At 42.9% G+C, this 14,149-nt stretch overlaps 1 protein-coding gene across 6 annotated transcripts in view; it reads right to left on the bottom strand.

Annotated features, from left to right (window-relative positions):
* The window catches only part of RAB37 (RAB37, member RAS oncogene family), a 103,617-nt gene that overhangs the window by 32,004 nt on the left and 57,464 nt on the right, over positions 1 to 14,149 (bottom strand). The window contains exon 1 of one of the 6 annotated variants that reach the window (XM_060764741.2): positions 3,726 to 3,957. The exons of 4 other annotated variants lie outside the window; for them this stretch is intronic. In XM_060764741.2, the coding sequence (XP_060620724.2) occupies positions 3,726 to 3,881 (156 nt within the window). In that variant the 5' untranslated portion in view covers positions 3,882 to 3,957. Of the gene's footprint in view, positions 1 to 3,725; positions 3,958 to 14,149 lie in introns of those variants that run through there. One more of the 6 variants, XM_060764736.2, reaches the window with a different exon arrangement.

Here is a 14,149-nt window from a genome sequence, read left to right as displayed (position 1 = left end):
ACTTTAAATTTGGTTTCTGCCTCCTGCAGAATTCTGGGATTTGTAGTTTAGTGAGGTTGTTAAAGGCTCCTGCCTAAACTATAAACCCTAGAATTCTGCAGGAGGCAGAAACCAGATTTTAAGTGGATTCATTCTCTAGTGTGATGCATTTAGTGCTCCATTCTAGTTGCCCTTTCTCAATACATATTTAAAGTGCTACTGTCCCACTTTAACTGCCATGGCAACATCCAATGGAATCCAGTTGAGGGCGGGGCCTTAGGAATCCTCTGCGAAACTGCCAATCCCAGGATTCCATAGGAGGAAGCCATGGCAGCTAATGTGGAGTGAGAGTGGTATAACCGGATGCCTGCTTCAAAGCTCCCACTTACAGCACTTGTTTAAACATAAAATGCTTTGGGGATTGTTAAACATAATTTTTGTGTAACTATTTACTTTATGGCCAGGAAATCTCTTTTACTATTAACTGATGCAGCTGTGTACTTTCCCACCTTGACAAAACATAGCCCAGTTCAGTCCAGTACTAGTATTAGTATCATGATGAACATAATCAGGAAATCACAAAGCCAGATAGCAATTGGGTTGTGTGCAAGCATTTCCCTCTGCTACTGAAATAACTCAATATTACTTTGCTATACTTCAGTTTTTGGCAGCAAAACTATCACAGGTGGTTGTATGAACTAGCGCTTGAACAGCTTCTACGCACAAATCAGCACTGCCTTTTCCACATACAAACCTATGAGAGGCTCTTTTAAACTGTGGGGAAGCAGATCTGTGCTTGACTCCCAAGGCAAGGCAGGCATAGTGACAATTAATGAGAGCGTCTTGCAAAGGCAATACTCTATGTTGCAGGTAAAGAATAATGCTAGGAAGTTCTTATTCACTAGTATTAGTATCATGATGAACATAATCAGGAAATCACAAAGCCAGGTACCAATTGGGCAATTGGCACTCTGGCCAAAGCTGTTTTTGCATGTTTGGGTCAAATTATCACTGTAGCTGTGTACACACCTCTCAATAGCTTGGAAAAGTTACCTTTTAGACTAGAATTCCCAAAAGCCTCCCAGGCAGCTTGGTCACTGGGAGATTATGGGGGCTATAAACCAACTGTCAGATCCTCCTTGGAAAAAAAATACCAACCCAAATAGCCTAGACCAGGCATTCTCAATCTGTGGGTCCCGAGATGTTTTGTCCTCTAACTCCCAAAAATCCTAACAGCTGATAAACTGACTGGGATTTTGGGGAGCTGTAGGTCAAAACACCTGGGGACCCACAGCTTGAAAACCCCTGGTTCCCAAAATTTGTTCTTCCAGACTTTTGCGTTTTCATCTTCCAGGAGTCCCAGCCAGCTTGGCCAACTGTCAGGAATTCTGGGAGCTGAAGTCCAAAATACCTGGCGGATCAAAGGTTGGGATTAACTGGTTCAGACCAGGAGGATGCCACGGAAGAGAGAGCCATTTTTGGTCATTATTGTTGGGTCCAGGAGCTGAAGTACCCTGTTGCTGGTTGTATCGGGCCCAAAGGGGTGATTCCTCCTCACCTCCCTTCCCATTTTCGGAAGAGGGGTGCATGAGCTGAATCTGAATTTGAGGAAGTTCTCTCCAGTGCTTTGTTCAGCCCTTCCCCCTTCTCAGTTGCCTTTGCTGCGAGACAGATCTCATGATCAACCTCCCCACAAAGCCCACTTTGAGCTCTTCTTCCTGCTGTGGTTTGAACAGCCCTTGCAACACAGAGAGGAAAGAGAGAAAAAGAACACACTGTGTTGCCTTTTCTGGGGGATCCATTTTTACTTGCTCAAGAAGACATCTCTGGCCATCGCACCCAAACTGAGAACAGTCAAGTGGGCAGATCAGCCTTGGAGGCTGACAGATCGGCATTTAGTGCTGGGTGTGAGTTTTGCCACCCTTTCTGGCTGAGCAAGAAGCAAGGAAGAAACCCAGCAAGGGAAGTGGCTCCTGATGCTATTTCTCACTCCAGGTTGGACCATTTGGTTGTTGGTGACCTAAGCATTGTTCACAGGGCAAAGAGCTGTGCCATTTATGGACCACAAGAGTATCTGTATCTTCCCTGCACCATTTTCCCAGCCAAAAAGGGTTGCCACTCTTCCAAAACTGGCAATTCATTTTTTTAGTCTAGGTCAGTGCCTCCCCAACACTCAGTTTCCTTTTTAAAAAAAGAGGAATACTGATCTTTAAATCCAGAAGTGCTAAATTCTGGACACAGTTTATGGTGGACTAAGCAATTGGAGTTGGGACACCCAGCTGCTTATTTTAATGGTAGTGAAACCTAACTAGGGAGGGTGGCAGTCACCTTAAAGCAGACATGGGCAAACTTCAGGCCTCCTGGTGTTTTGGACGTCAACTCCCACAATTCTAACAGCCAGTAGGCTGTTAGGAATTGTGGGAGTTGGAGTCCAAAACACCTGGAGGGCCGAAATTTGCCCACCCCTGCCTTAAAGCCTCAGATCAACCTGGAGCGCTTGAACAAGAGTGCCTCTAAGCATGTGCAGGCAATTTTCTGCTGCTCACCCACATGCCATTTGAAACAAAGGAGACAGACTTTCCCATTAATGCATGAGCCCTACCAGCATCTTTCAGTCAAATGTTTCCCTAACTATCTCCTAGATTAGGAATTTTAGGGGTGATAAAGGTGGCCCATGAGATTTGGCAGTAGAAAAGTAGAAACTCTTTCCTTGGGTAACAGAGAAGAGAATGCAATCACTTTCTGTATACATTGTTGGGTGATGGTATGACTCTCATGCATACAAGATATCATATATACATACACACACACCAAAAAGTGAACCAAAAGTTGCATAGTGTTCCTCTATATACGATACTAGGCATCATTTATGAGATTTGATTTTTAATATGCAATATAATTATATTCCCTATATACATCGCATATGATGCTATGGTATTATAATTTAAAAACCAACAAAAATAGAGACGTTACCCCCTGATGGCTCAGCGGGTTAAACCGCTGAGCTGCTGAACTTGCTGACTGAAAGGTTGGCAGTTCGAATCTGAGGTGAAGGATGAGCTCCTGCTGTTAGTCCCAGCTTCTGCCAACCTAGCACTTCAAAAACATGCAAGGAAGGTAACAGTGCTCCTTGCAGTCAAGCTGGCCACATGACCATGGAGGCATCATCGGACAAGGCCAGCTTACCTTTTTTTATATAGTATATGATGCTATGGCATTCTAATTGAAAAATGAAAAAATATATAAAGAAGTTACAAAATATTAATATTCTTCATGAATTTGACCTACTCAGTATGTATGTGTAATTATACATACACACGCAAACACACTGCTGTACATCCTAAACAGTTTATCATTCCGGATTATTAATAACTTTGGGTTGTTGTAGGTTTTTCGGGCTATATGGCCATGTTCTAGAAATATATATACCAGGCATGGGCAAATTCCGGCTCTCCCTCCAGGTGTTCTGGACTTCAACTCCCACCATTCCTAACAGCCAGGAATGGTGTTAGGAATGGTGGGAGTTGAAGTCCAAAACACCTGGAGGGAGAGCCGGAATTTGCCCATGCTTGCTGTATATGTTGGGGTTAGGTGGTGGGTTGGGAGGGGTGAGTTGGGAGGGGCGGGGCCACTGTCCCGTAGAAGCCCACCCTCCCTCCTCCTCCCCCTCCCCCGCGAGGTCCCTCCCAAGCCGCCCTCCCCTGGCGCGCCCCCTGCTGGCCAGGCCGGGCGGGGCAGGCTCGCACCTTGCCGGAGACGTCGAAAGCAGCGCCGCCGCCGCTGCTGCTGTTGCTGCAGGTGGAGGAGGCGCGCCTTTCCCGGGCGGGGGGCGCCTTGGGGGTCCCGTTCTGCGTGGGCGGGGCTGCCCCGGCGGCGCTGGCCCGGCCTCCCTTGCCGTTCATGGTGGGGAAGGGAGCAGGAACTGCCGGGGAGAGGCTGGGGAGCTCCGGCCACGCTGCAAGAGAGCGGCGCCCTGCCGCCTCCTCCTCCTCCTCCTCCTCCTTTTCCCCTCCCCGCCCCAGGCCCGCCCCTTTCCTTCCTCTCCCCGGCTGTTGCTCTCCAGGCGGGGCGGGGAAGGGGCGCCGCAGCCCCCGAGGAAACTTTTGGGGGGCAAGAGCTGGGGAGGAGGGGGAGAAGCGCCCCCTGCTGCACACCTTGAGCGAAAGGCCATCGCCAAGGACCCTTTCTCGCCCTTTCAACACTTTCCTCCTTGGTGTCATTTCAATCTATTGACATGACAAGTAAAACAGATCGAGAGAAAGACAAGGATGCCTTCCGTTTGACTTGCCAACTCTTATCCATTTTGTTTCTGATTCGGATTTGTGACAGGCATCATCTACTCCAGGCATAGGCAATACAACTGTTTTGGTTCGCTCCTGACATCATAAATAAATAAATAGGCAAACTTGGGCCCTCCTGGTGTTAGGAAGTCCAAAACACCTGGAGGGTCAAGTTTGCCCAAGGCTGAACTACTCTGTTAAATCAGTGCAGTTTTTGACCTGGCTCAAGGCTAGAGAATCAAGAGAGTTGTAGTTTTACAAGGTCATGAAGCTTCTCTGCTAGAGAGTGCTGAGGCCTCACCAAATTACAAAGAGCCTCCCCAACTGGATGGCTCCCCACAAGGGTCTTCCTCCAGGGGCAAACCAAAAATGGGCAACTTGGAAGTCCCGGAACAGGCTCAGAAGTGGTGTTGGGAGATCAAAAGACAACCTGGCAAAATGGCGCTACCTAAAAGAATCCCCCACCTTGTGTGACTGTGGAGCAGAACAGACAACTCAGCGTCTGTATGCTTGTCCACTATGCCCTGCCTCCTGTATAGAGGAAGAATTGTTGCCATTGCTGTTGCCCGTTTTTGGTCAAAAGATACTTAGCCGCCTTCTATTTTTATCGGTTTTATACTCATTTATGCAATGCTTTTGATACTAAATAAATAAATAAAGGAGTCCCAGGTGGCACAATGGGTTAAACCCTTGTGCTGGCAAGACTGCTGTGGTTTGAATCCAGGGAGAGCAGGTTGAACTCCCTTGGTCAGCTCCAGCTCCCCATGCAGCAGTGGTTCTCAACCTGGTGTTTTGGCCCACAACTCCCAGAAATCCCAGCCAGTTTACCAGCTGTTAGGATTTCTGGGAGTTGAAGGCTAAAACATCTGGAGATTCAGAAGCTGAGAATCCACTATTTCTGGTGTCTGGACTATATTCCAGACACCATTCCCACAATTTACCAGGCTAAAAACGCCCGGTAAACTGTGGGAATACCCACCCCTCCCCCCAAGCTCCCAGACCTCTTAGAAAAGTAATAAATACTTACCCATCCTCCATTAGAAGCCTCAACCAGCTCGCCCAGCACGTTGAAATTATGCACCAGAACAGCCGGGGGAGGAGGGGAGGGGAAGAAGAGGAGGGACGAAAATCACTCCCCTCTCCCGCTCTCCTGGCGCATCATTTCTACGCGCCATCCGAGGCTTCTAATGGAGGCCTGTTACATTTTTATTACTTTTCTAAAGGCTCTGGGGGCTTGAGGGGTAGGACCTCCACACGTTCTCTCTGGCTAGTCCCGAGAGAACGTCTGGGCACCCACTCCAGTAAGCACGTGCTTTCTGGGGTGAGTGTGGACAGGCCCCCAGAAACATCCGCATTTTTCTTTAATGCGGATGCTTCACGGATAAAGGCCTGTCTGGATCCGGCCTCACACATTCATTTTCTTTTGTTCAACTTCAGCATCATAAATTTGGTCCTGGGGTGGAATGTTTGAACAATAATTCCCACAGCAGATGAAAATATTTCTGTGAAACAAACCTACTGTGTAATGGTTTGGGTACTGAATTATGATGCTGGAGACCAGAGTTTGAATTCTCACTCGGCCATGGAAATCCACTAAGGGCCCTTCCACACAGCCCTATATCCCAAAATACCAAGGCAGAAAATCCCACATTTTCAAATAACCCAGTTCTCAGATAACCCAGTTCAAAGCAGATATTGTGGGATTTTCTGCCTTGATATTCTGGGATATAGGGTTGTGTGGAAGGTCCCAAAGTGAAAATGATCAAGTCACACTATCTCAGCTTCTGGGGAATGTAAATGCAACTCCCCTCTCATCAAATCTTGTCAAGGAAAGCCCATGATAGGGTCCTCTTAGCGTTGCTGTAACTTGAAATCAACATGAAGGCAATAACGGCATCAACTTACCTCTTCCTCCCGGAACCACCCACAGTTTTAATTCTTGGTCTCTAAAGATACTTAAATATACTTTGGTGATATACAGGATGCTAATCAAACAAAGAAGAAGAAGAACTTTATTTTTCTACCCCGCCTCCATCTCCCCAAGGGGACTCAGGGTGGCTTACATGGGCCAAGCTCAAGAAACATACAGATTAAAAGTAAAGACAACAGCAAATTACAATTTAAAATAGCGCAAACAGCATAACAAAATCTACAAAAACAAAATTACTGTAAATTGGATTCCAGATAAACTCTCAAATTTCATTCCAGTGTCTGCTAATCTGAAAATAAATCCAGTAAATAAGTAGCACAATGTTTGTGTGTATATTTGTTTTTGGAACTGCCAAGAATTCTTCATTCATTTGCAGAGCAAGAAACGATCACCCTACCTAAATAATCTCTTTAACTAATCTGTGTTACTAATCTTTCCTTTGTGCAAAATCATGCTAATCACAGAATAAAGCTCCTAAGGTATTCTCCGCCTACTAAAATAGCCCTTGCACCTGCAGTATCTTTGAGCAAAATGAAGTCTCTCTTCTTCTCCATCTCCCACCTAATTGATCAGGTAGAAGCTTCCTTGAGTGAAAACGCCATCATATCAGATTCTGAGATTCAAAAGAGGAATATAGGTTATACTCTACAAGAAACTGGATCCTGGCTGAGACAATAGTTGGAGACACAGTCTTTAACAACAGTCTTCATGGGACTCTTTGTTGCATTTTTTATCCATTTTGCATTTCCAAGAAAAGAAGGATAAAATGTTTGTAATGTAATAAACATGAAATGAATATGAAAACAGTCACAGCACTACAAGAAACAAGATTCAGTTCCAGACAGTCATAAAGTACTAAAGGGTGCCTTTTAAACTTCTTTTAAAAAGATTCAGAATCAACCAAACACATTTACTGCTCCCTGGAAACTTATTTTTTATCAATAGTGGTTTTTTAATGTTTCCTTCCATTTTAGACAGATTTATCAGTCCTGCGATCTGCACTAAAAGGGAGCTAGTGACTTGTCAAAGGTGTTGCTGACTTATCTAACCAGGAACCATTTTCTATATGTGTTCATTTACTAATATCCTGCTCTCCAGACCCATAGCCAGGATTTTGATTTGGGGGGTGCCGAGTTTGATTCGGGTGGGGGGGGGGGCTGAGTTTGCTTCAAAGGAGGGGGGCTGAGGATCTACCCATGCAAACCTTTTGTATCATTATCCCAATATCCCCATGCATATGGGATATATTGAGTATGGTGATCAGATCATGATATGAATAAACATAACAGTTTAAATAATGTACCAGTAAGGCCTTTTCACGGACCACCCTGAGAATTTCGGGGGAGGGGGCTGAAGCCCCTCAAGCCCCCCCCCCCCCCGGCTACATGCCTGCTGCTCTCAATAAACAATAAACTCACAATAAGTATGTGTGAGTTTTATTTTTGGCATCTAGGCAAAAATTAACGTGTGTAAATAGATTATATGCAAAGTATTGATGTACTGCTTTAACTTTCTCAGAATTACACAATTATTAATTTAAAAATCTGTAGAAGTTTTATGAATGAGCAAGTAGTATATTTGACTTCATCTAATCTGCATTATTATTATTTTTATCACATTTATGTCCGTCCTGTACTCCAATAAATGGAAGTTTTTCTGTAGGGAAATTCCACTTTCCTAATGTTCTCACCTAACATTCCTAAGGGAGGGTGACCCGGCTAAAATTTGCAATGTTGATTCTGGATTATATAGATTTCTCTGAATCCATGCTGGCTGGGCAATTCAGGGAATGCCTTTTCCAACCTCCAGACACACTCGAGGCCACTCATGCTATTTCCTGTTTGGGTGGAGGCTTACATTGATCTCACTCTGCTCCAGAAAACTGTTCCTCAGCTTCCGTTATGCCAATACCCTAACTACAGAAACTCCTGAAGACCAATGTGACAGAGAACAAATATTTTCTTTCTCCATACAGGAAATTGTATGCATCCTTAAAGGAAGTCAGGGAATTTTTGATTCTATGTTGCACTCTGAGGGCATGCCTGTGTGTATGGGCATGTGCCCTCAAGTCACCTGTTGACACATGGTGACTCCATGAATTTCATCAGGTTTTCAGGTATGAGGAATATACAGAGGTAATTTTGCCAGTTCCTTCCTTGGAAACAGCCCATGGTGCCTGGTATTCCTTAAGGGTCTCCCAGCCAAGTAGTAACCCTGCTTAGCTTCTAGGATAAGACGAGATCTGGTGCCTTTAGGCTATTTAGGACAGATGAGGGCAGGCCTACCTGGACTATTTCTTTTCTACAATTGTGCTTTCAAGGCTCTTCCCATGTTCCATCAATGACTCTAGTAACATAAACATTGGGAAAACAGCTGTCATTAACTGAAATGCCTAATTGCAAAGTTTCTCTGCAATCAATTATTCCAGACCTTTTGCAAATAGAACTTGTCCCTTCTTTGACATGCTCCAGATGGGAAAGAAGAGGGAGACAGAGAGCAGATGACAGGAAAAAGAGCGAGAAAGGGAGAATGCTCCCCCACAACTGCCAGCATGTGGCCCTGCCATATTACCTGCAAGTAAATGCATTCAATTGGGGGTGGGTGGGTGGAGAGGTCTCCCTCTCTTTCCTTAAATGATCATAATCACACACAAATCAAATCATCTGGTAGTTAAGATAAGTAAGTATATGCAAATATCTGAAACTCTCTATCCTATTCATGGAACCACACCTTAGACAATTGGGATGAAACGAGTATTTAAAAATACTCATAAATTGGTTGAAAATCATGTTTCTGGAGTGCCAAGAAATGTGTATAGAAGGGTCTTTACAATTTGGGACTTAATCTATATAAATTTGCATGTGGTTATTTTGTATTTTCTCAACAAACATTTTTTTCTGTGGAAAAAACATTTTTTTGCATAGAAAAATCCACACTCTGTGCAAAAAATATTATTTTCTGTGCAGAAAATGCCATTTCCTTTGAGAAAATGCTATTTTCTGTGCCAAATAGCCACATGTGAATTTTGGATAGACTAAATCCCCAATTGAAAAATACCATCATTTTTTAATACTCTCTTGCCACAGGAAGAACATTGCTTATTGTCCACTTTGCTGATGTTCAAAGAGTAATGATACAAGTGATAGTTTCTAATAACATCAGTAAGCATAATACATGTCATATCAACCACAACTGCATAGAGCATCCCATACAAATAAAACAAACCCCAAAGTCTAATAAATGAGGACATAGCATAGGCACAACATTTTTGAGGTAGTGCTTTTGCCCTGTGATTCCTCCTCCTCAACCAGAGGACTAGAGAAGAAGGTCCAAGTCCTGGCATCAGGGAATCCTATTATAACTAATGTAGGCTTTTGCTGAAGAATTGCCTCTCCTGATTGGATTTCTTTCTTGGGTATGCAGCTGCGCCCTGTCCATGAGCCAGAAAGTAATGGTGCATGCAAACACAGATAAATAGCCCATAGAGTTATGATTTATTCAAGCATTTCTCTAAGCTACCTTTCCCAGGTCTCCAAGCCCTCCTGGTTTGCCTGCATTTTCCCATTACGTCTTACTAGAGGAACCTGTATTTCCAGTCTCTAAAACAATACTGTACTATGGAAAATATTCAAGAATGCTAAATGGACCCAATTCTGAAAATTAAGCATTAAGTTGATTATTTGGTAGATTTGTGTGTTATAGAACTCCCAAAAGAGTCCAAAATGTACAAAAATATAGTCTTAATTCTGAATTTGTAAATAATTATCTTAGTAGTTTCAGAAGAAAAAAAGAGCTCTATGCTGACCAAAAAATAACAACTCCCTCTACAATCCAATGGGTGCTATGTGCTCTTTCAAGAGCCTGTAACACAGTTAGTGGGACACAACTCTGTCCAAGGGTTCAAGACAGAAAGAGCAGTATGGCTACTAACTTTTCTGGGCAGTTGAAGGTTAAAACATAGCTCCTTCTCGGAGAAGGAGGCTTTAAGAAGAATATGTTTGCATATGTGCAGACTCATTGTGGGACATATTACCATGCCGAATTTTATCCTCCTATATAATGAGCAATAGTAATAAACAGGTTATTTGTCTTTCTATTGTGACCTAACACACTCACATGTAAAAACTGGAGAGTCTCATAAAATCATAGAATGAGAACTGCCATGAAACCAGTGTGAATTTACCTTGAAATTATTTGAGAGAGACACACACTAGATGTATGTGTGTCACATTTTTACAGAGGTATCCCTCACCCCAGTAATGATAAAGATATACATTCCCCTACTTATATTTTCTGATTATAGGATGCTTTGTTTTACAATTGGACATTGGAAGGTGCACAAGTTTTATTTCTAAGTCTGTTTACTAAGTCACATCTCTCTGAAGAAGTCCGGGTATATTAGGGAAAATATTGAATAGCTTAAATCAGTGGTTCTCAACCTGTGGGTCCCCAGATGTTTAGGCCTTCAACTCCCAGAAATCCTAACAGTTGGTAAACTGGCTGGGATTTCTGGGAGTTTTAGGCCAAAACACCTGGGGACCTATAAGTTGAAAATCACTGGGTTAAAGGGAGGGGGTGCTGTATTTAATGTTATCTTTGATTTTGCATGACACAAGATTAATCTACGTTGTAGAATAAATGCAGTTTGATATCACTTTAACTGTCATGGCTCAATGTTATGGAATTGTGTGAGTTGTAGTTTGGTGAGATGCCAGCACTCTTTGGCAGAGACAACTAAAGGCCTTAACATTGAGCCAGGCAGTTAAAGTAGTGCCAAACTGTGTTACATCTACAGTGTAGATCCACCCAGAGTTTCCTCAACTTTGGCAGTCCCATGTGACCTTAAGATCTGCCACAAACTACCCATTTTTTAAAAGAAGAAATTTAGTATGTTATATACTTATGACTACAAATTTCAGTCAAAAGATCAGCCCCCAAAACTTGGATCAACTTATCCATGCGTCAATGTGAGTACTGTGCCTTAACTCTTTTTTTTAAAAGGAGCCATCCACCTTGGAAGAACCTAAAAGAAGCACCGACCTCCTCTACTCTCTCTGTCTTGCACTGCTTATGGGTTTCTGAATGCCTGTGAATGGCTGTGGTGACAGTTAGGAGCGGCTGGCTGCCAGAGGGAACATTCATGATTTTCCCTCTCTGCCTTAACTTATCCAAGAGTTATATCAAAATCTATAATTCTGTCCCCAAAATGTACCCTTGACTTGTACATGAGGTCAACCTTTACATATACAGTAGTTTCCTTCACAAGGCGGATGCCTCTAATTTAAAAAGCATGGAGGTTCCCTTACATTGCTGTGAATCTGTTTAGACATGGCAAAGAACTGTCATTTTAATTCCAGAGATAGTAGGAGAATCTGTGTGGTGTGCCTACATCTGTAAACCTTTAGCACGTTGACATATTTTAAAAAGGAGGTCACACTTTCAGACTGACTGCAGTGCCCGCCATTGTTTACTCTGATGGCTGTCAGTTTAAATATCCTATAAGTTCTGGATCATTGGAAAAAAGAGCCACTATTTTTCTGTTGAATTATTCTAACAGACAAAACAGGCCTTCCTTGTGGCTGGGCACTATTTGCCTTTTGCAGTCAGGTGAAAACATAATCTCTGTCTTTAGACATTTGGGGGAAGATGAGGGGCAGGCTGCTGGGGATGTTGTGGGTGGAATTGTTTTTAAATTCTATTGTGTTGTATCATGTTATTGTTAGCACTGTGAGTCCCTATGAGGAGAAAGACAGGATAAAAGTAAAGTAAATAAGCAAGCAAGTTACAATATTTTTTTTTAAAAAAAAGAAGGCATGGAATAAACACACTAACAAATTAATTCTCCACAAACCAGGGCTTTTTCTGGTTTGTGGTGAATTAATTCATGTTTCTCAGGGATGTTATCTGGACAGCCCTCTTTTAATTGCAGGAACTCCTGCATTAAAGGGGCCATCTGGATGTGCCCTATATGGTTCTGTGAAAAAGAGAATTGCAGCAAGTGTTGTTCATCATACAACCAGGTTACAAGCAACACCTGATGAAATTCCTGCTTCTACATAACCATTAGAGGTATCACTCACTTTCGCCAACCATCTACGAGCCAGGAATACTCCTGAAAGATAGCCATCCAACAAAGAAGAGTCTTTAGCAACATCTAATAAATGAGAGTCCACTACCTTCTGCCAGAGGACATTCCTGCATGGCAGGGATTTGGACTATATGGTCCTTGTGGTCTCTTCCAGTTCTTTTGGACAGCGTTTCACCACAGCACCCTTAGAGAACATTTTACTTAGCATTAGTAATATATTTGTCTTCCAGGCTTGTGAAATGTTTCACACATCCTAGGTTCCTAGAGTAGAGTGTTTCAGGCATATTTGACAGACAAATTAAAGTGTGCTCGGCAGGAGTTATGACATGCCATTTATAATGTTGCACTTGCTTATAAATATTTATTTGCAAGGAGCCCCCTCTTGACTTGATTTAGAAACTGCCTGGCACTTGATGGCTCTGCTACAGATTCTCAGTTAACTCCTTACTTTTAGCTTACAACAAAGTTGTAGCTATGGGAGGAGAGCATTGTCCCTTCAAATTGGTATGCTACACCTTCCCCAAACATATAGCAAAAGATACTTGTAATTTTCACATATCTAGAAATTTCACAGTATACATGGGAGAAGGAAAGCTGATTTTTAACCACAATCCACCTTGTGCTCTACAATTGCAAGCCCCGTGGAGATAAAATGCTTTACATGAAACAACAATGCATATTCCATGTCCAGCATGCTAGCTATTATACCTTTAAAACACAGTTCCCAGGGCCATCAATTCTGTGTATATCTCAGAAACAATTGTTCCAATATATGCCACGAGGGGGCAGTCTTGCACTTTCAAGCCTCGGAATTTAACGTAATCACCACCTCAATGTCAGGACTCTGGATCCTTATGCAACTAGAAAAGGTTATCAGGACCCTCCGGAAAATGGAGAGGTGGAAGAGAAGGAAACCTCAATCCCAGTCAGGTCTGAGTCTGTGCAGTGGCAATGGAATAGCTGAATGACTTTGGGGGGGGGGGGGGGGTATTAAAGAGAAGGGGAATGCAGTATCTTAGAAAATGAAATGGATAGATAACCAAGACATTAAAACATTGGGTTGCCAGACCCACGGTTTTGTGACTACTGTACAAAACAGCAATTTTCCACAAATGATTTCTGATATATTGCTGGGTTTTAAAAAAAAAATGATAGAGTAATAACAGTTTTACTTCTTTTGATCCATGATTTGTGGCATTCAAATTCAAAGTACAGTCTTTCTCTCACTTTTCATCAGCTAGTAAGACAAACAGTTGACATGTCTGAGGCAACAATGTAAATTCCAAAGCAACTGATTGCTGGAGTTGCTTCTGTGATGGTGTAAAAGGAGCATGTGGACAGGGGGAAATGACTAATTTAAGAGATCGTTTACAAAGCACATGAAAGCCTCCCCCCCCCCCCACTAGTTCTATATACAAGCACGCAGTAAGTATGCAAGGTCAGCATGGAGAGGAGGGAGAAAAGTGTGCTCTGTCCACTCTGTTGCCAGTTCCATTGCTCTCTGTGAAAGAAAGCGGGCAGAGAAGTTTGATTACCATGCTCCCCATGTTAAGTCTTCATTTATTATGAATGCCTGCATCAGGCCAGAATATAGCCAGTGCCCTGTAATAGTTGGTATACTGAATTTGAACGATCCAGGTTCTAGTCCTCATTGGACCATAAAACTAATGCATTGACCTTGGCCTAATGACATACTCTCTCAGCCAAACTGTTTGACATGTTTGTTGTAAAAATAAAGTGAGGAAGAGGATGGCTGTGGGTGTTGCTTTGAGCTCACTGCCAGAAAGGTGGAATACCACTGTTACTAGGAAACAAAACAAATGAATAGAACATATGCATTTAGGAGAAATAATCCTGAAAATATGCATTTTA

Source organism: Anolis sagrei, chromosome 2 (genome assembly GCF_037176765.1).
Source record: "Anolis sagrei isolate rAnoSag1 chromosome 2, rAnoSag1.mat, whole genome shotgun sequence".
Taxonomy (NCBI): domain Eukaryota; kingdom Metazoa; phylum Chordata; class Lepidosauria; order Squamata; family Dactyloidae; genus Anolis; species Anolis sagrei.
Note: the sequence above shows the minus strand (reverse complement) of the source record. Positions and strands in the feature narration are given on the sequence as shown.